We start from the raw sequence: 19,772 nt of genomic DNA, 5'->3' as shown, positions 1-19,772 counted from the left end.
CAAGAGGAGGGGAAGTGTGTCATAGGCAGAAGGGACAGTTCAGTAGAGTGGGGATGTGAGAAATCAGAGCCGTTTGGATAATGGTGAGACATCTGTGGGGATGGCAGTGAAAACTGGATAGGACACACACCAGAACGGCCTTAGATGTCACATGAAAGCTATGAATTTCATTCTGAAATAACGGAAAGCTTTTCAGAGCAAAGAAATGTCATCATCTGATTTGTGTTTTCACTGTCGAGGAAAGATTGAAAGGAGTTGGGACTCAGCAGAAAGGCCAGTGAGGAAATTAAGAAGCAGTGTGCGTTACAAGGCTTGGGTTGCTATAACAAAATACCACAGACTGTGAGGCATAAACAACTGAAACCTATTTTCTCACAGTTCTGGTGGCTGGAAGTCCACGATCAAGGTGCCGGCAGGGTCGCGTTCTCCAGAGGCCTCTCCCCTTGGCCTGCAGGTCCTCACGTGGCCTTTTCTCTATGCACACACATCCCCGATGTCTCCTCCTCTTCTTATAAGGGCACCCGTCATACTGGATCAGGGCGCCACCTAATTACCTCTTTAAAGACCCAATCTCCAGATACAGTCAGAGTCTCAGTTACTAGGGGTTAGGACTTCAATAGGGAAGTTTTTCTGTGGCGGCAGAGGGGAACACAACTCAGTCTGTAACACAGTAAGAATGGAGAAGAGGGAAAATGGAAGGACAGTTAAGCCGAGATCAACATGGCCTGATTAGTGATGGGCCAGGTACACACAGGAGATAAGGAGGTCTGCTTGAGTTTTGGTTTTGGCAACCAGGTATGTGCCAGTGCCATCTGTCAAAAAAATGAACAGAGAAGGAGGTTTGGTATGACCAGAAAAACGAGGAGTTCAATTATCAACATGCTGTAATTGAAGTAGTAATTTCTAGTTAACAGGTAAGTAAAAGTTTGGAAACTGAGGGTGTATGAGATTGTCCAAAAAGAAAATGTGAAATAAGAACAGAAGGGAATGGAATCTTGGTGAATAACATCAAAGGTGCCAAACATGAAGGGTGTGGAGGTCTATCCAGAGACAAAGAATGAGAGCAAAGTGACACAAAAATTAAGAGAGAGATGAACTGAATGGGAGATGGTTGTTAATTCCTAAGTCTTTTTCAGAAACTTAATGGTATTCTACTTCAAGGATCAAAATATGTGCTTTTCATGAGTTCTAATTTGCCTGTGTTAGTAAACTAGGATCTCAGTATCCAGAATGCCTTCAAAATACCCTATTGATAGTACATAGCTTTCCCTATATCTTTTGCAAATTCTAAATCTTTAGAATGAGAAAATATCTTTAAAGCTAAAATATGATGTCATATATCTTAAACTGATCAGTACACTGATTTTTTTCAGGATTACTTATTCTTGACAATATTCCCATTTATGTTGGAATACAACTTTTGAGGTTATTTATAACAATGTATATGCCTTAAATACTGTAGAGGTGATAAGATATCGAATGGACTAATGTCTGAACAATATAATACACCTTGGCACACCAAGCAGCCTGAAATCTGTTCATGAAATCTACTTCAATGGCGCTAGTGATTTAATGTAGAAAATAGAAAACAAGCTGCATAGTGGAATAACATTTATTTATCAACTATACTGTGAATATTATTTTTCAACAATCAGATATAGACACTTGAAAATTCCACAGTACTCTAGAGACCCAAAGGCACAGATACAAGTGATTTATTATGTTTTAAAAAAGTGACCAAAGGGAATATTAATTCTGGAAGATTTTTAATCAATTCAACACTATCATACACTAGAGGAAAAAAAAATTTCCACAAACATTCCCTCACAAGGCTGGTACTTTTATATTTACATAGTATTATTATAGCAATTTAAAATGTTAATCTATGATACAATAATGTTACTTCAGAAAACATAAAAAATATAGTTTGTTTTTTAATAGCCATGCTCCCATTTTTGATGAAAGCTAGTCAGTTCACATCCTAAGGTTAGCTTGACACTTTACAAATGCACAAGAGATGCAGAGTCAGCTTAGTAAACCTGTGCAACAGAAGCCGTCAGACAGAGGGTTCCTCATCACTCAGGTCTGAGTCAGCCTCATCTACCCCCTCAATGACCGACTTCTTCCCTTTACAGCAGGAGACAATCAACCCAATCACGAACACCTGCAAATGTAAACGAGCTGTATGTTATTTCTCAAACCTGAAGTCATCCAGAAAGCACCAAATTTAAAACCCAATAGCATTGCTGTGACCAAAACAGGCCACTAATGGTCACAGCATCCCTGGGACACCTGTACTTACCCCAAGAAAGGCCCAGTTACCAAAGTAGTAGGCGGCACTAAAGAACCAGAACTTGTGAAGGAACAGGTAGGTCCGGGTGACAGTACATTGATCTATAAAAGCAAATAAAGTACTAGGGTGAGGTAGTTTCTCTCTTGAAATAGACTATTAATACTTGACCTAAAAGGTTATTAACCAAGACTAATTATCAGTGTTAGAGACAAGATTGAAATCTAGGCCTATCTCCAAAGCCCACTCTTGCAATCACCTTAATATAGTTTAAATTATCAACTAATATGACATATTTTTAAAAGTGAATGCCACCAATGTAACCCCAGCTCTTGGGTGTAAAAAATTATATTGGCTAGTTCAGTTTAATTGAAATAGAAAAAGCATTTTAACCTGGAATGCCAGACACAGCCTAAAACAAAACAGACAAAGTTTTCATGATGAAGAATGAAGAAAGTAATCAGGTGTGGTTAGCATTCTTTTCTAAGAATCCAACTGAGAGATTTTTTTGAGCTTTTTTTTCTTTTTAAGAATGCTATTGAAAAAATTGCCGCTGCTTATAAAGAAATACAGAAAAATCATTATTTACTGATTTGCTTACTGTCTGAATTTTAGACAGCATTATAGCTTGAATTTAAAAAGAAATCACTTACTTTTCTCCTTCAAAAAAACAAAAAAAGTAACTTTTAAAGAGAAATCGGCAGACTGGTTACTTGTGTGAGACTCCATACTGTTTTATCCAAATACATTATTTCCATTAGTTTACGAAGTCCTTTATACATATATCTAGTAAAGGAAGTCTAAGGAAATACTTGTTTATGAAAACCACTTGTCCCATGGATTTCTGAAAAGTAGCATTAGGTTCTATTTTATCCCAACCCTCCCCTCCCTTCCCCTACAGTTCAGCATGTCCCTCCAGATGGCTCAATGCCCAGCTGGACAGACAGCCTCTGCTTCTGGCAGGAAAACATGCCATTTAACAGAGAAGCACCTTCCTCTCACGAGCAGGACAGCAATTTAAAGTGGATCCTCTGATCCCCAAGGGCCCCCTTCGTATCCCTCGTTCTCTTTCTCAACACAAAAGTCTAAGAGGAATATTCCAAGCTTCCTAAGAAAAACCAAAAAGGTATCAAGCAGCAGGGGAGGGACAAATGTTTCTCTCCTGTCCTACAATCCCTGCCCCCCAGATCACGGCCTCACACCAGGCGCCAGAGCTCAGGCAGCAGAGACGCCTCCCTGCAAGAAAGCCACTGGTCAGCCACTGCCCCAGAGCAAATTCTCCCCTCGATCACAGAAGGTGCTTCACAGTAATACAATGCACTCAATTTGCCACTTTTTCCACTGGATTGGCCTGAATATTCCACAGTACCCATCAGAATACCTGGCATTCATATTCAGTGTGACTGCTGAAAAACTAAGCTTTCTAAAAAGGGGATATTTTACTTTAAGATCATATTGCTAAATAATACATTTTCTAATTTCGTTTGACTAAAATCTGAGAAGATTCCAAGGATGTCAAAACAAGATGCTCTGAATATGCCTCGAAAATTAAAGTATAACTTAAACGTCCAGCACGACAAAGCAAGTCCAGGCCCTGGTCCTGACAGACTTGACGTCAGGTATCATTTGGTCACTTCTCTGCCATGTGAACGGGCAAGTCTGAACTACGAGACTCTGCTTGTCATCACACTTCCTGATAGGCTCATCCTGAAGACCAAGTGAGGGTTGCAGAGTGGCAGTTAATGTCCATTTTCTTCAAGATATACTAAGACCACGATAAAGAATAAAATTTTCAAGACCTCTCAAATGGTGCCAATAAAAACTCATCCTAAGATTTTAGAAGATTATGTGCACACCAGTAGTGAGGAAAATACTCGCTAAGGTATTAGCATCACGACTACTCTGTACGTGTTCATTATTCTTCTGTCTCTACAGTCAAAACAGATACAAATGAATCTGGTGAAATTTAAATGTGTATAATTCAGTAAAAGGATACCTGCTGCACAGCCATATACCTTTAAATAAAAATAACCAATTTGAAATGAAGAACGGAACGGGCTGTAAAAAATGCCTGTTCACAGTTATTTTAAAAACATCAACAGTATCTTTCATGGCTTAAGCATTACATGAGCTCTACTGTACAAGTACAAACCTGTTTTTTTTAAATAAATTTATTCATTTATTTATTTTTGGCTGAGTTGGATCTTTGTTGCTGCGCCAAGGGCTTTCTCTAGTTGCAGCGAGAGGGGGGTACTCTTTGTTGCGATGTGCGGGCTTCTCATTGCAGTGGCTTCTCTTGATGTGGACCACGGCCTCTAGGCGCGTGGGCTTCAGTAGTTGTGGCGTGTGTGGGCTCAGTAGTTGTGGCTCGCGGGCTCTAGAGCACAGGCTCAGTAGTTGTGGCGCGCGGGCTTAGCTGCTCCGCGGCATGTAGGATCTTCCCAGACCAGGGCTTGAACCCGCGTCCCCTGCATTGGCAGGCGGATTCTTAACCACTGCGCCACCAGGGAAGCCACAAACCTGTTTTTAAAAAGTTATTCAACCTTCTCAACATTGCTAATGCTCTAAACTTAAAAAATAAAAAGTTCTATTACCCATTTCCATACCTAAAGGTATTTGGGGGGTCAGAACTTGAGCGAACCAGAAATTTCAAGGCCAGAACAGGGATTACAAGACAAAGGCTGAGCTGGCAAAAGCAGGTAGAATCAAATCACTTTTCCCAGGGGGTCTAATAATCCACTCAGTGACATTTCAAATTGGCTATACCTGCTGATTATTTTCCCCACCACAAAAAACCATATCTTAAATATTTTTCCTATCACACTATTTTACATGTTTACCACTTTCAAAGGCTGGAGATTTGATGCAAGCCTTCTAAAATAAGAAAAAAATGTACATCGTTAGTGTTCTGCTTTGTTGTTGAAAAAATACGTAACAGCTTTTATAGTTATCTTTATATGTATGTGTGTCGTTATATTTATATGTGTATAAAGTGGCATATGTCCACAGAGGAATTTTAGTTAATAATCCCCATGCATATATTTTATGTTTGAGTGTTAACTCCACACTGAATACACCATCTGCCACCTCCCAGCTGCCCACCTGAATCATAGATATCTAGGAGATCTAGAGAGGTGTTTCTACTACTATCTAAAAAACTACAGTAAGTATTTCGAACTTGGTTCGGCCTTCAAAGTAAATGTGAATTCCTCAATTTAGGGAGTACATTCTAAATCCGGAATTGTTCAGGAGACTGCTGGCTGTTATTCCTCACAGGGACACATAAACTTCCAATTACACCAAAGAGTGCATGTTTACAATGGAAAGCTAAAAGTAGGGGTTCAGACAAAATTTTTTCTTCGGACAAAGTGGCCATACAGTAAAGACCAGGATTAAAAGAGCCAAGAAAGCACCTGGAGCGTATGAACAGAATCAAAATCCCGCTTCTACCATCCTCCCCCCATCTGTTCTCACGCATCATCAAACTAGATGCGTAACTAACAGAAAGTGCAATTAAACTTGTTTCTCATGTAACAGCCGCCTTTATAAATATACCTGATAGATTTTATACTATTTATTTCTTGTTTCTTTTTAGACCACTGGTTATGTCATTGTTAATGTATGCTGACTGCCACTAACATAACTTTGCTCATTAACTATAATAAATAGCACCTTCTACTTTAAATATATTTTGAAAAACAATACTTGGCGCTGATTTAAGCCACCATTATGTCATCACCATGTTACACCTTCACTTGAAATCAGCTTAGAATTAATTAACTCTATATTTGTACTTTACTTATAAAACAAATCCTTATGTTACATGTACATACAGAGAGAGGGCATTTGGGAAAATTCATGTACCACAGAGAATTTTAAAGCAATTTCTTTGTTTGACTAGTGACAAAAAAACTCAGAGAAGATTGGACTATTTGGAATACCACTTCCTTTCTCATGGTTGCCCGTGATCATGCTAACTTTGGTTTCTGATTAGGGTCTTGCTACTATTGAATACAATAGACGTACAAATCTTAACTGGAAACAGGCTAAGGATCTCAGGCTTTATTGTGATATGATTAGGAATTATTTACCAAATGGTTTTAACAAAGGGGATAACATGAGTGCAGTGCAGGCTGGCAGAGGGAACTGAGCTTAGGAAGAGGTTCATCAAACCAGGAAACAATCCAAGTGAAAACACGAGCTGTCGGGATGAAAGGAAGGCTGGATCTGAGCTTCTGGGGAGTAAAATGCCAGTGAATTACTGTCAAATGGATTTACAGCATGTGAAATATATATGCACAAAAAGATCTGAGCAACCAGCAACATATATCCAAATAAGGGAGGGCAGAAAAAATTTAAATATGTAATAAAAACCAAAATTGTATCCTCATCTGAAACTTAACAAATGGCATACAGTTTAATGTTTTGTTAAATCTCACTGCAGGAGCTGGGTAAAAGGGAAAGAAAGAATTGGTGAACATCAAAAATCACAGAAATTCTAAAGGAAATTGATTTATTATATTTTATGGATATATAAATTGTACTGGGCTAATAAATATAGCACTTGCCACATGTTTTGTACTAAAGAGTAACTTTTTATAGTGACTATTTTAAGAACCAGTATCATCTGTGTTGAGCTCTGATTACATTTAAGTAAGTTTAATGTATTTCAAAGATGCTAAAATATGTATTGCTCCTTTAAGAAAGAATGCACCTAATTTCATTTGTCTTGACCATATAAAAATAATTGGCTATACCCAACTTATAAAAGAGAGTTACAAAGGTAAGCATTAGCATAACATGTAGACACAATCTTAAACTGTATTAGTAAACTCTAAATTAATTACATTTACTATTACTCTTTTTTTTTTAGTTTTTTTTGTTTGTTTTTGTTTTCCGGTACACGGGCCTCTCACTGTTGTGGCCTCTCCCGTTGCGGAGCACAGGCTCCAGACGCGCAAGCTCAGCGGCCATGGCTCACGGGCCCAGCCGCTCCGCGGCATGTGGGACCTTCCCAGATCGGGGCACGAACCTGTGTCCCCTCCATCGGCAGGCGGACTCTCAACCACTGTGCCACCAGGGAAGCCCTACTATGACTCTTAATTGTCCAAGATAGTAAAATATAAAACAACTGCTTTCTATTACTTTATCTTTTTCATAAAATGATAGTAATTTAAGGGGTATAGCAGAAAATATTAGAGATAGAAAATTGAGATTTGGTTCTTGAGTCTGCCACTTATATTTACTGTGAGATTCTGGAATCATTTAACTTCTAAGTATCAGTTTCTTTCTAAGTGTCATTGAGATAATATCTACTTCTGATGGATAGTGATAAGATAAACTGAACTTCTGAGAATTAAATTAGAGAGAATTCTACATGTGCTTAAAAAAAAAAGTTTTATGTTTTAGGAGACAGCATCCTTAAGCAAGGATCTATAAAAAGTGGCTGAGAAGTTTTACAAAATCACCTGGGCTGTCTTCAGAGTGGTCTCCGAAGAACTGAGAAACCTTACACCTAGTTCACTTCAGTGTACTGTCCTAGCTGAACTGTCATCAACACAATCAAAATGTCACCTAGAAAAAGTAAGAGACTTTCTGGATCTCAAGCAAAACCCAAGAAAAATATGCTCTGATCAATACTTAATTTTCTGGTCTGCACGGCAACCTCACTTGACAACGGACACAATACATAAGGCTTTCTCAGCTGGATGATACCAGCCAATGTCAGTGAGGCCCTCTTCTGACTCCAGGCCCACCTAGAAACTACGTGACTATAAATCTGGTTTTCCAGATTCCTTCCTCCATGGAGAATTCACTAGCCCCGAGCCTCTAGTTTCCTTCATGGTTATACTTCCTATGGTAAATTAATAAACTTCCATCTGGCTAAAAGTTTAGTTTCCTCTCCACCTATCTGGAGTCAAATACACATGTTGGAGATCAAGCAGGATTCTTAAATAATAATTCTATCTCATCACTCTAACTTCAATATTGCTCTGCCCATTTGACAGGTAGAATTAAGTGGAATGAGGCTATCAACACAGTTATTATTTGTCAAGTGAAAGATTATAAGTTCACAGTACTTAACCATGAAGGACTACTTTAACTTGTTGAACACAAAGCCTTCTGGTTCAAGAGAGCAGACTGAGCACAGTCATTTGTTTCCTGTCCTGTTTCCCAGAACCTCATTAAATTTATGGAGCAGGAATAAAGCCAGGAGCAAACTTTTTTTTTTTTAATTTATTTATTTTTGTTGTGTTGCGTCTTCGTTTCTGTGCGAGGGCTTTCTCTAGTTGCGGCGAGCGGGGGCCACTCTTCATCGTAGTGCGCAGGCCTCTCACCATCGTGGCCTCTCTTGTTGCGGAGCACATGCTCCAGACACGCAGGCTCAGTAGTTGTGGCTCACGGGCTTAGTTGCTCCGCGGCATGTGGGATTCTCCCAGACCAGGGCTCGAACCCATGTCCCCTGCATTGGCAGGCAGATTCTCAACCACTGCGCCACCAGGGGAGCCCCAGGAGCAAACTTTTAACAGCAAAGAGAATGGGAGGAAGGCCACCCAGTGATGGGAGACCTCAGCAATATTCTGGACGATGGAACGCCACATTTAAAAGGTCTCCAGTAAAACAGCTGGTTTCCTTCTCATTTACTTTAAAATATAACTTGAGGATCAAGAAACCCCAGTCATAAAGTCCCCAGTGATGAGGGTTCCCAGGTTCCTGATACTTAAATACAAACTAGCATAAATATGAATGAATCATCAGATATATACAGAAAACGATCAGCATGAGGGGAAAGAACAAGATAAACAGAAATGCTCCACGATGAACTGAAATGTAATTTACTTAAAGGAAACAAGGAAACGATTAAGAAAAATGTTTAGTATCTTCACATATTGACGAGGATATTACATCCATAAAACAAAGATGCTTGAAAAAGAAAAATGAGACACATAAAGTACCTCAAGGAAAGTACAAATCTGTTACATGAAATAAAGAATTCAGGGTATAGTTTGAAGATAAAGCTGAATACAGATCCAAGAATCTAGAGCAAAATGGTAGGCTGAAAATACCAGATATGAGAGGAGACAGATGATGAACTGAAGATATCCAGCAACTAGTGAACAAGAGCTCCCCAAGGGGAACATGGGAAAAACAGAAACTATCAAGTTAACTTCAAAAGAAGAAATAGACTGGCGCTGGATTTCTCACCAGTCAAAAATGAAACACAGATGGTATAATGCCTTTAAAGTTCTAAAAGAAATGAAGCCTTCCGTAGAATTCTAAGCACAAACCCATCAATTCTATCAATTGGGAGGATATAATACTTTTCAGATATACATTTTACGCAGAGCATTTCTTTTCTTTAACTCTAGGTAAACTAAGAGCTTTGGGAAGGAAATCAAGAAAGAAGATATGGTTTCTAATGCATCAGAAGTCCAATGAACAGAAATTATAACATTAGAGCTGAACAGCACAATTAGAAAGCAATTAATCCAAAGAAAAGGGGTCAGTATGTACTTAGAAGGAAGTAAATATGATGGGTTTCCTCCAACAGATAAAGTGAGCAGGAAGCGACAAGACACTAGGTAGATATCAATCTTATGTTACTTTAAGAACATTTTTTAACAAGAGAAAGAAAAAAAGGAACAAATTTTAAAGGTGGTTCAATTCTACAAATGCTGGTTGAACAAGGCAAAAAAATATACTCATATATATCTATATGTTTTCTTATCCTCAAGGAGCTTACACGTTCCTATAAAAGGGTAGGACAGAGATAAGATACATAGATGAAGACAGATTAAGACAGAGTAAGGTCATGTCATCAGAAGTATAAATGCTATGGGGATTCAAATGAAAAAAAGAGAAACGGCACACATGTTTGGAGATTCAAAAAAGAAAGTCAGGTTTGAAAGAAGCCTTGTAAAATGGCCAGGATTCTGACTGACAAAGATGGAAGGAGATGGGTAGAAATTGGCTGTGACATTCCAAGAACAAACAGTTGAAAAGCAAAGACGGAAAAGATGGCCACGTTCAGGAAGTGTATGAAAAAAGGCTGGAAACATGCAGGACGGGTTAGAGAGTGGAATCCTTCAGTCCTCGGCTGAAGTTATCAGATGGTACAGGGCAGCACTTAAGGTTCCTGGTGGAGGAATGACATTGTCAGAGGACTTGAGAACAGCGGTTTCCACAGTGTGGTTTGCAGACCAAAACCGTCAGAAAATTCTAGGGCCCCTCCTCAGATCCACTGAATCAAAAATTTTGCGATGTATTTCGCAAGCGTTCCAAGTGATTCTGATGCACACGAAACTTCGATAACCACTGCTTCAGAACAATTAGGCTAACAGCACTGTGTAGTGTGGATCAGAGTGGACCACTAGTTAAATAAAAGGCTCAGCAATTCATCTGACATGTCATTTAGGTGAGACGTGAGGGTCACTATGGCAACAGACTCTGCATCCCTTAGCAACTGATTAGCTGAAGAGAAAGTGAGAGAAGATAACTGTGCCATCATTGAAGAATGATGGTAGTAAAAGAAATAGTGAAGTCAGGACATACGGTCCAAGACCTTATCTAATAGTTTGTACTTCCCCAATAATTATTCATTTTAAACATTTTTATAAGAGCACGTTACCAAAATAAGAAGGCTCTGTATATTATTTTCATATGGTTGATAAGTCTCACTTAGGACTACCCACAGATTAAGCTAAAATGCTAACATCTTAATTTCGCTTTCTCCCTTGACCCTGCACACCACACCACAAATACACACGTGCTTTCAGCCATAAGGAAAACCTAATGAAAAAATGTGCGGTAAACAACGGTAGACTGAGAAGTTATTAGGTTTCTTATTAGTTCTCAGTTTATGATGGAATACCAAGAACAAAGTCAAACAGGTTCAAAGGAAAAAAAAGGACAGCCTTGAAAGTTGCAAATAGATTTTAAAAGACAATTATTCTAGATATTATCAAATATAGAATATAAAATATTAAGCACTGTTTTCTAATTAAAACTCTAAAACACACACACATAATCCCTTTCTCATATGCTATACTCGACTCCTCAGCAAATCCCACTGGCTCTACCTTCAAAATCTATCCAGAATCTGACCACTTCCTGCCACTTCCACCACCACCATAAGCTCTGCCTTGGATTCCTGCAAAAGTTCTCTCAACTTGCCTTTGCCCTTGGTTTATTATGGTCTATCTCAGGGGCTGGTAAACTTTACCCCAAAAGGATACATTTAGACCGTTCCTTGTTTTTGTAAGTTTTGCTGGAACACGGCCACGGCATCTGTAACGTACCATCTACTGCAGCTTCTGTGCTGCAGAGGCAGAGCTGAGCAGTGTGGACCCTACTGTAGGTCTCACGGAGCCTAAAATACTGACTATCCAGTCCTTTAGAGAAAAAGGTTGCCAGGCCCTGGTCTACATATCACATCAAGTCATCTGTTCGCAACCTTCTAGACTTTGCATCGGAGCGTAAAACCTGAAGTCCTTAACCTTGATGACGTGCCCTTCCTCTTCCACTTCAGTCCCCCTCCCCCACCCCACTCTGCACCTGCTGTCACCTTGGTCTGCAGGGCTTCTCCCTTGGCACTTTATTTTTCTCCATAATGCTTACCGCCTGACATACTTATTTGTCTCCTTCTACTAAGTAAGCTCCATGGGGACAGGAATATTTGAGCTTTGTTCACTGTTGTGTCACTAGTACCTGGAAGAGTGCCTGGCACATACCAGATATCAATATAAACATTTATTACATGAAAAAGCAAGGAAGAATAGATAAAAACTAAATGATCATATGGAATCCTGGAAATTAAGACGTTTATAAATTTATTTTAGAATTTCAAGACACACAGGCTTTGATTCTCAGTATTAGAAAAAATGATTGTCAATATCTTCCAAAGGTGTTCAAATTGCAAAGGCTGTTATTATTGTTGTATTCCTCAAATAAACAGGATAACTTTCTAAATAAGGCTATCAAAATTATCACAATTCTAGGTGACCTGACTTCTCCTCATCTTTAGACTAAATCTGTCCTTAACTTTCCCATCCCCACCTCCAAATTTACAGACTATAAGACAAAAAGACCATATAGTGTTTTTTTTAAAGGCCCCATGTGCTTGAGTCTGAGGGAAAGGATTACATATATTCTCCTTAAGTGGATCTTCTTGCTACAAAATTCCAGAAAGCTAAAATTAATTAGCTTCACTTAACATGGGGTAGGAAGTATTAAATTTGAAGTCCATATTCAAACCTGTCTTTTAAATCCACGCAGAAAAAGTCTGGTACTATTTTCATTTCAAATTACATTTATGGGCCACCCACTTGGGCACACAGCACCACAGGAGACATTAACAAATACTGTCATCACAAAGCATCAGTGTTCCTTTTTAACCTCAGGCCATACAGCTAAGTTTCTAATGAAATCCCTTGACCAGCTTCATTTTCAGCCTCTTAAAATTGGCTTTCCTTAAAATGAGCTTTTTATTTATAACTGTATACCAAACATCAAATGTAAACTAGTGGAGTAGCCTTCAATAAAACTAGTTTTAAACAGTAGTCTCTCCTGCAAAATACATTTTTCAATTAAAAAAATTTTTTTTTATTTTTGTTTTTTAATTTTGCTTACAGGCGAAAGTATTGGTAGGTAAAAAAAAAAAATCACCTGAATCCATTGTTAGTGATTATGTAAGTACTTGAGCACTACTGCTTAGTTACCTTGACTTATAAAATCTCCTGGAAACTCAGAAGTTCAAGTAGAAAGAAATATTTCATATTCTGGGAAAAAGATGTTACCAAGAATTCGAGAATTGCATTTTCTCAGGGAATTCCTTGGCGGTCTAGTGGTTAGGACTCCGCGCGTTCGCTGCTGAGAGTGTGGGTTCACTCCCTGGTTGGGGAACTAAGATCCCACAAAGCCATGCGGCATGGCCGAAAGAAAAAAAAAGGAAATACATTTTTTCAAAGTCTCAGTAATTACCCTCCCCCCACTGCTACCTTTCAACAAACTGGAAGGAAAAAAGTCTTCTCTATAATCAATAGCTACTGAGCAGACGCATGCCACTATCTGGTCTCTCACTGTTTTCATCCTTTAAAAGGCTTAACGGTGTTTTTTCTTTAGTTACAGAATAAAAGCTATTTATCAACAACAAAAAACAGTGAATATTTATTTCTTTATTCCACATCTTGTTTCCTGGAGATACAGCCCGACTTTTTTAATATATATATTATATATATATAATATATATTATATACACATGTGTGTATATATATATATATATACACACACACACACATTTTTTTTTTTTCTTTTTGCTGTACGTGGGCCTCTCACTGTTGTGGCCTCTCCCGTTGCGGAGCACAGGCTCCGGACGCACAGGCTCAGTGGCCATGGCTCACGAGCCTAGCTGCTCTGCGGCATGTGGGATCTTCCCGGACCGGGGCACGAACCCGTGTCCCCTGCATCGGCAGGCAGACTCTCAACCACTGCACCACCAGGGAAGCCCCACACATTTTTTTCTTATTGAAGTAGAGGTGATTTACAAAGTTGTGTTAATTACTGCTGTACAGCAAAGTGATTCAGTTATGCATATATAAACATTCTTTTCTTACATTCTTTTCCATTATGGTTTATCACAGGATACTGAATGTAGTTCCCTGTGCTGTACAGTAGGACCTTGTTGTTTAGCCATCCTGTGTCTAATAGTTTACATCTGCTCACCCCAAACTCCCACTCCATCCCTCCCCCACCCCCCTCCCCTTGGCAACCACAGGTCTGATCTCAAGTCTGTGAGTCTGTTTCTGTTTCATAGATAAGTTCACTTGTGTCATATTTTAGATTCCACATGTAAGTGATATCATATGGTATTTGTCTTGCTATTTCTGACTTATCTTCACATAGCGTGATAATCTCTAGGTCCATCCATGCTGGTGCAAATGGCATTATTTCATTCTCCTTTATGGCTGAGTAGTATTCCATTGTATATATGTACCACATCTTTATCCATTCATCTGTCGATGGACATTTAGATTTTTCCCATGTCTTGGCTATTGTACAGTGCTGCTATGAACATAGGGGTGCATGTATCTTTCTAAATTATAGTTTTATCTGAATATATGCCCAGGAGTGGGATTGCTGGATCATATGGTAATTCTATTTTTAGTTTTCTGAGGAACCTCCACACTGTTCTCCATAGTGGCTGCACCAGTTTACATTTCCACCAACAGTGTAGGAGGGGTCCCTTTCCTCCACATGCCCTCCAACATTTGTTATTCGTAGACTTTTTAATGATGGTCATTCTGACCTGTGTGAGGTGGAACTTCCTTGTAGTTTTGACTTGCATTTCTCTAGTAATTAGCAACATTGAGCATCTTTTTATGGTCTGTATGTCTTCTTTGGAGAAATGTCTGTTAAGGTCTTCTGCCCATTTTTCAATTGGGTTGTTTTTTGTTGTTGTTGAATTGTATGAGCTGTTTGTATATGTCGGAAAATAATCCCTTGTTGGTCGCATCATTTGCAAATATTTTCTCCCATTCTGTAGGCTGTCTTTTCGCTTTGTCTACAGTTTCCTTTGCTGAGCAAAAGCTTGTAAGTTTGATTAGGCCCCATTTGTTTATTTTTACTTCTACTGCCTTAGGAGACTGACCTAAGAAAACACTGGTACAATTTATGCCAGAGGATGTTTTGCCTCTGATCTCTTTTAGGAGTTATATGGTGTCATGTCTTATGTTCAAGTGTTTAAGCCATTTTGAGTTTTTGTGCGATGTGAGGGAATGTTCTAACTTCACTGATTTACATGCAGCTGTCCAGCTTTCCCAACACCACTTGCTGAACAGACAGTCTTTTCTCCACTGTAAGTTCCTGATGAAGATTAACTGATTGTAGGTGTGGTGGGTTTATTTCTGGGCTCTCTATTCTGCTCCATTGATCCATATTCTGTTTTTGTGCCAATACCACGCCATTTTGATTATTGTAGCTTTGTAGTACCGTCTGAAGTCTGGGAGGGTTACACCTCCTGCTTTGTTCTTTCTCTTCAGGATTGCTTTGGCAATTCTGGGTCTTTTATGGTTCCATATAAATTTTAGGATTATTTGTTTTAGTTATGTGAAAAAATGTCATGGGTAATTTGATAGGGATTGCATTAAATCTGTAGATTTCTCTGGGTAGTATGCCCATTTTAACATTATTAATTCTGCCAATCGAAGAGCATGGGATATTTTTCCATTTCTTTGAATCATCTTCAGTTTCCTTTATTAATGTTTTATGGTTTTCAGCTCATAAGTCTTTCACCTCCTTGGTCAGGTCTTGCTAAGTATTTTATTTTTTTGGATGTGATTTTTAAGGTATTGTTTTTTTACATTCCCTTTCTGATATTTCATTGTTAGCAACCTATTTCTGTATGTTAATATTGTATCCTGCTACCTTGCTAAATTCATTTGTCAGTTCTAGTTGTTTCTGTGTGGAGTCTCTAGGGTTTTCTAAATATAGTATCGCGTCATCTGCATATAATGACAACTTTACCTCTTACCTACCAATGTGGGTAACTTTTATTTCTTTTTCTTGTCTGATTGCTGTGGCTAGGATTTCCAATACTATGTTGGATAGAAGAGGTGAGAGTGGGCATACCGGTCGCGTGCCAGATTTTAGTGGGAAGGCTTCCAGCTTTTCACTGTTGAGCATTATTTTGGCTGTGAGTTTGTCATAAATAGTTTTTATTAGGTTGAGATATGTTCCCTCTATACCCACTTTGGTAAGAGTTTTTATCATGAATGGACGTTGAATTTCTTTTCCTGCATCTACTGAGATGTTCATGTAGTTTCATCTTTTGTTTATGCGGTGTATCACATTGATTGATGTAAGTATGCTGAACTATCCTTGTGAACTTGCAGCCTGACTTCTACACTGTTTATGCACAAAAGCATAAAGCATGAGATAATATATACATTCTTCCATCTATCATCAAAAATATGGTGAATATTTTTCTGTCAAAACATATAAAGCTGTATCATTACATTGTATGTAACATTATTTCAAGTATCCTCATTGATGGGTAAATACCCAAGTTGTTTCTTTTTGTTTGCTATTTCTTATCTAACCTCGGTGGGAAGTGGAAACTGGTTAGTATTGGAGGAGCAAGAAAATGCAAACATGATTTCAAGATTTCCCTCCGAGTAAACAGCTTAGGGCACACAAAAGGCAGAGGACAACTCCTGCTACCCTATGAGATGAGGGTGACAGGTGGAAACTAAGTGGAAGAGGGAAGGAAAGGAGTTCAACCTTGGAACTGAGGTTTGAGGGGTTGGCAGGACATGCATTTTGGTATAGATAAACCAGATAGTGGTTAGAAGATAGGAATGGAAATCTAAGATTCTGAATTTATTAAATTATTAATACCCCTTAAATTATCCGGAATAACTAGGTTTATTTATTGTCAACTGTCAAGTCTCCAAAACATGACTTAGAAAACCTCATTGATCTAGTAAAACTACATTTATTGGACTAACTGCAGTGAGGGAGATCAAGGAGGGCAAAGGCAAAGGGTATTTATAAGGTTTAAGGGGCTGGGTTGGACCACTTTTATCAAGGTCTTAGACACTGTGGGGAACAAGCTAGAATTGGGCTACGTTTATGACATAGGTTTTGGGTTGCTGGACGCAGTGAAATGAGAAATCCCGAAGCAAGTCTTCTTGGGCAATTCATCTTGGTAAGTAAGCTATTGGAGTTGTTTCACAGTAGGAGTTGTCAACCGTTTGTGTTTGTTCTCGGTGGTACTTAACGCAGGGGCAGGGAAATGCGTCAGTGCCCAGAACTGTTGATCATTAGCAACACAATGTTGGTGTCAGTTCCCCACATCTTATGGGATTAAAAAGCTTTTAAAACTTCAGAGCAGCATTTGGGAATGGTTTAGACTTTAGTCTACTATGAATTGTTAACAAGAGAGTGCCCTGGAATGGATAAGATGCTAGAGTTGGAGTACGTATGGAAAATATCCAGAAAGAAGGTACTAGGTTTCTGACACTATCCTAAGAAGTGACTTTGACTAGAAAATCCTCCTGTTTCACTCACAGCTTTCTGAGCAAATGCTTAACATAAGAAAGTGTAAAAATTGCTCTATCTTTAAAAATAGGTGAGAAATTTATAGAAATATCTTAAATTGTTTAAGTAAGTTGGATTACATAACCAAACATAGACTACCATCTTTGCATTTAAATTGGTGGGTTATTTAAATATATGAAAAAATTCTTCAACAAGTTTTCAAGTATTATGTGTCCTCAGAGGTTTAATTTCTGAAGAGTTTTCATTATGTTCTTTGTGGATTTAAACTGTCCTTTTGCAGAGCCTCTAAAGCCTCATTCTTCAACATGTCATTTATCCCAGTGTATTTTTCACAGTGCATTTACCCTCTTTGTGGATTTAAACTGTCCTTTTGCAGAGCCTCAAAAGGAATACATTCTGTAAACCTAGTCAAAGAATGACTCATTTTCCACAGCTTAATATTCCTATAATTAAACCAAGGTATATTTGATGCTAGAAATTTATACCAGAAATGACAGGAAAATGTGAGACAAATTATTTTGTAGCAGATTCAAAACTGAAAGTAAACACAAAAGATCAACTCACTTGCACAAGAAGGTATACTTTTTAATCTAAATTGCTTAGGGAATTACCAGATAGCATACACTGTATTCACTAATTCTTATGTTCAAAATAGGTTCTGTCACTTTGTGGGGCAAAATTTATCACGTTGAACCACCGGGCAGATCAATTTAAATTTTTTGGAATTTAAGAAAAATAATACATAGAAGTGTAAATTTTTAAAAGGATATAAATAATGTATAATTATATAAATAATGTAATTATAATACCCCCAAAATGGTAATTAGAAGTGGTTATCTTTAGTAATTCCATATCGTGGCCTGCACTTGGTACTGTCAGTTATTAAAATAGTAGCCATCTGGTGGTGTACAGTAGTTCTCATGTGTTTTTTTTCCCTCCCTTTTATCATTTTCTCAAAATATATACGTATGTTTTCTGAACCACATATCATGTGATTTAACCTCTTAACAACAGAGCACTTTTTAATAGCCGGATGTTCTCTTACATAACCAGAGAACAGCTATTCAATTTAGGAATTTTAATAATGATTCTATTTTTTAAAATGTGCTCTACAGTCCATTCTTTAACATGTCATTTATCCCAGTGTAGTTTTCACAGTGCATTTACCCTCTAGCGCAAGATCCAATCCAGGACCACGTATTACATTGTGTTCTGCTGTTCCTTGACTACCCTGAATCTGTGAGTTCCTGAGCCTCTGGTCTTTGACGACAATGACAGTTCTGAAGCACACAGCCAGTTCCTTTATACCCTGTTTGTCAGTCGTCAGTCTGGGTTTGTCTCCTGTTTCCTCGGGATCTGATTCTTGTTCCCCGTTCTTCCCAGGGCGTCACATCCTGAGGCACAGGCCGCGCTGCCCCTGGGTGATGTTAATTTTGTTCACCCGGTATGGTGTGTGCCCATTTTCCTCTGAGATGTGCTATGACACCTACTACCTTTCCTCTTACAGCTAACAAACGGTAAGTGGAGACGCCTCATTGTGGTTTTAATCTGCAGTTTTCTAAACTGAGTTTAATTTCAATTACTGTATCTTCATTTTTAAACATTGTATTTGGCTCATTTACAAATCTGCTAGGGTTTCATTCATTCTTTTTAATACTTTGTTGTTCCCTGCCGATATTTTGATCTGGTCTTATTCCTTTCATCACAGTTAGCTGTTCCATAATCCGCGTTGGTAATTCCAATATCAGGGCTTTGCAAGTCTCTTTCTGCTGTCTGCTATTTCTTCTAGCTCTCTTACATGCTGTTTTGATTCCTTGTGTGCCTGTATATTTGACTCCGATGTCTTCACTTGCACTCCTCTGTGGGAATTCCATGAAGCCAAGAATTATGGTACTTTCCTCTAGGGAGGATTAAATTTACTTGCACCATGTGCCTACCACACTGCCAGAAATTTCAATGAAACAAATTCACTCTGGCGATGTGCATTTGGCCTGCAAATCTGCAAAGAGCTAGTCTGCGGCTACAATTTCTTAGGAATGTGATTCCTTCCTTCCTGTTCTTGACACTAAGGCCAACTTTGCTTTCGGTTTTCTGCAAGTAATATGTTTAACTTTACTTGTGGTTCGCCCTCACACGATGGTGCCATCCTTGGGAGACAGAGGGGCTTAGCTTTGTAAGAGGCTGCATTTCCTATGAGATGCCAACCACTCATGTGGGCTCTAGACCTGCGTTGTCGAATATAACAGCCACGGGTAACGTGGCCGAGACTGAAACTAGGGAACTGAATTTCTAATTGTATTTAATTTTAATTAACTTAAACTAAAAACTGAAGCAGTGTAAAATATTTTTTCATTAAACAATTTTAGTGCTTTGGTAGAACTACACTTCACTTTAACCAATAAACGTTCTCATTTAGATAATGTAA

General features: G+C 38.5%; 1 protein-coding gene across 3 annotated transcripts in view; it reads right to left on the bottom strand.

Moving 5' to 3' along the window:
* Positions 1-1,598: 1,598 nt before the first annotated feature.
* The window catches only part of LMBRD1 (LMBR1 domain containing 1), a 123,858-nt gene continuing 105,684 nt past the window's right edge, over positions 1,599-19,772 (bottom strand). For 2 of the 3 annotated variants that reach the window (XM_060167613.1, XM_060167615.1), the window contains exons 15-16: positions 2,303-2,394; positions 1,599-2,164 (exon numbers count right to left, since the gene is read on the bottom strand). In XM_060167613.1, the coding sequence (XP_060023596.1) occupies positions 2,057-2,164; positions 2,303-2,394 (200 nt within the window). In that variant the 3' untranslated portion in view covers positions 1,599-2,056. Of the gene's footprint in view, positions 2,165-2,302; positions 2,395-4,459; positions 6,526-19,772 lie in introns of those variants that run through there. The other variant, XM_060167614.1, reaches the window with a different exon arrangement.

The sequence above is a fragment of the Lagenorhynchus albirostris genome, chromosome 12, assembly GCF_949774975.1.
Source record: "Lagenorhynchus albirostris chromosome 12, mLagAlb1.1, whole genome shotgun sequence".
In the NCBI taxonomy this organism is placed as follows: domain Eukaryota; kingdom Metazoa; phylum Chordata; class Mammalia; order Artiodactyla; family Delphinidae; genus Lagenorhynchus; species Lagenorhynchus albirostris.
This window is presented reverse-complemented; position numbering and strand designations above follow the sequence as displayed.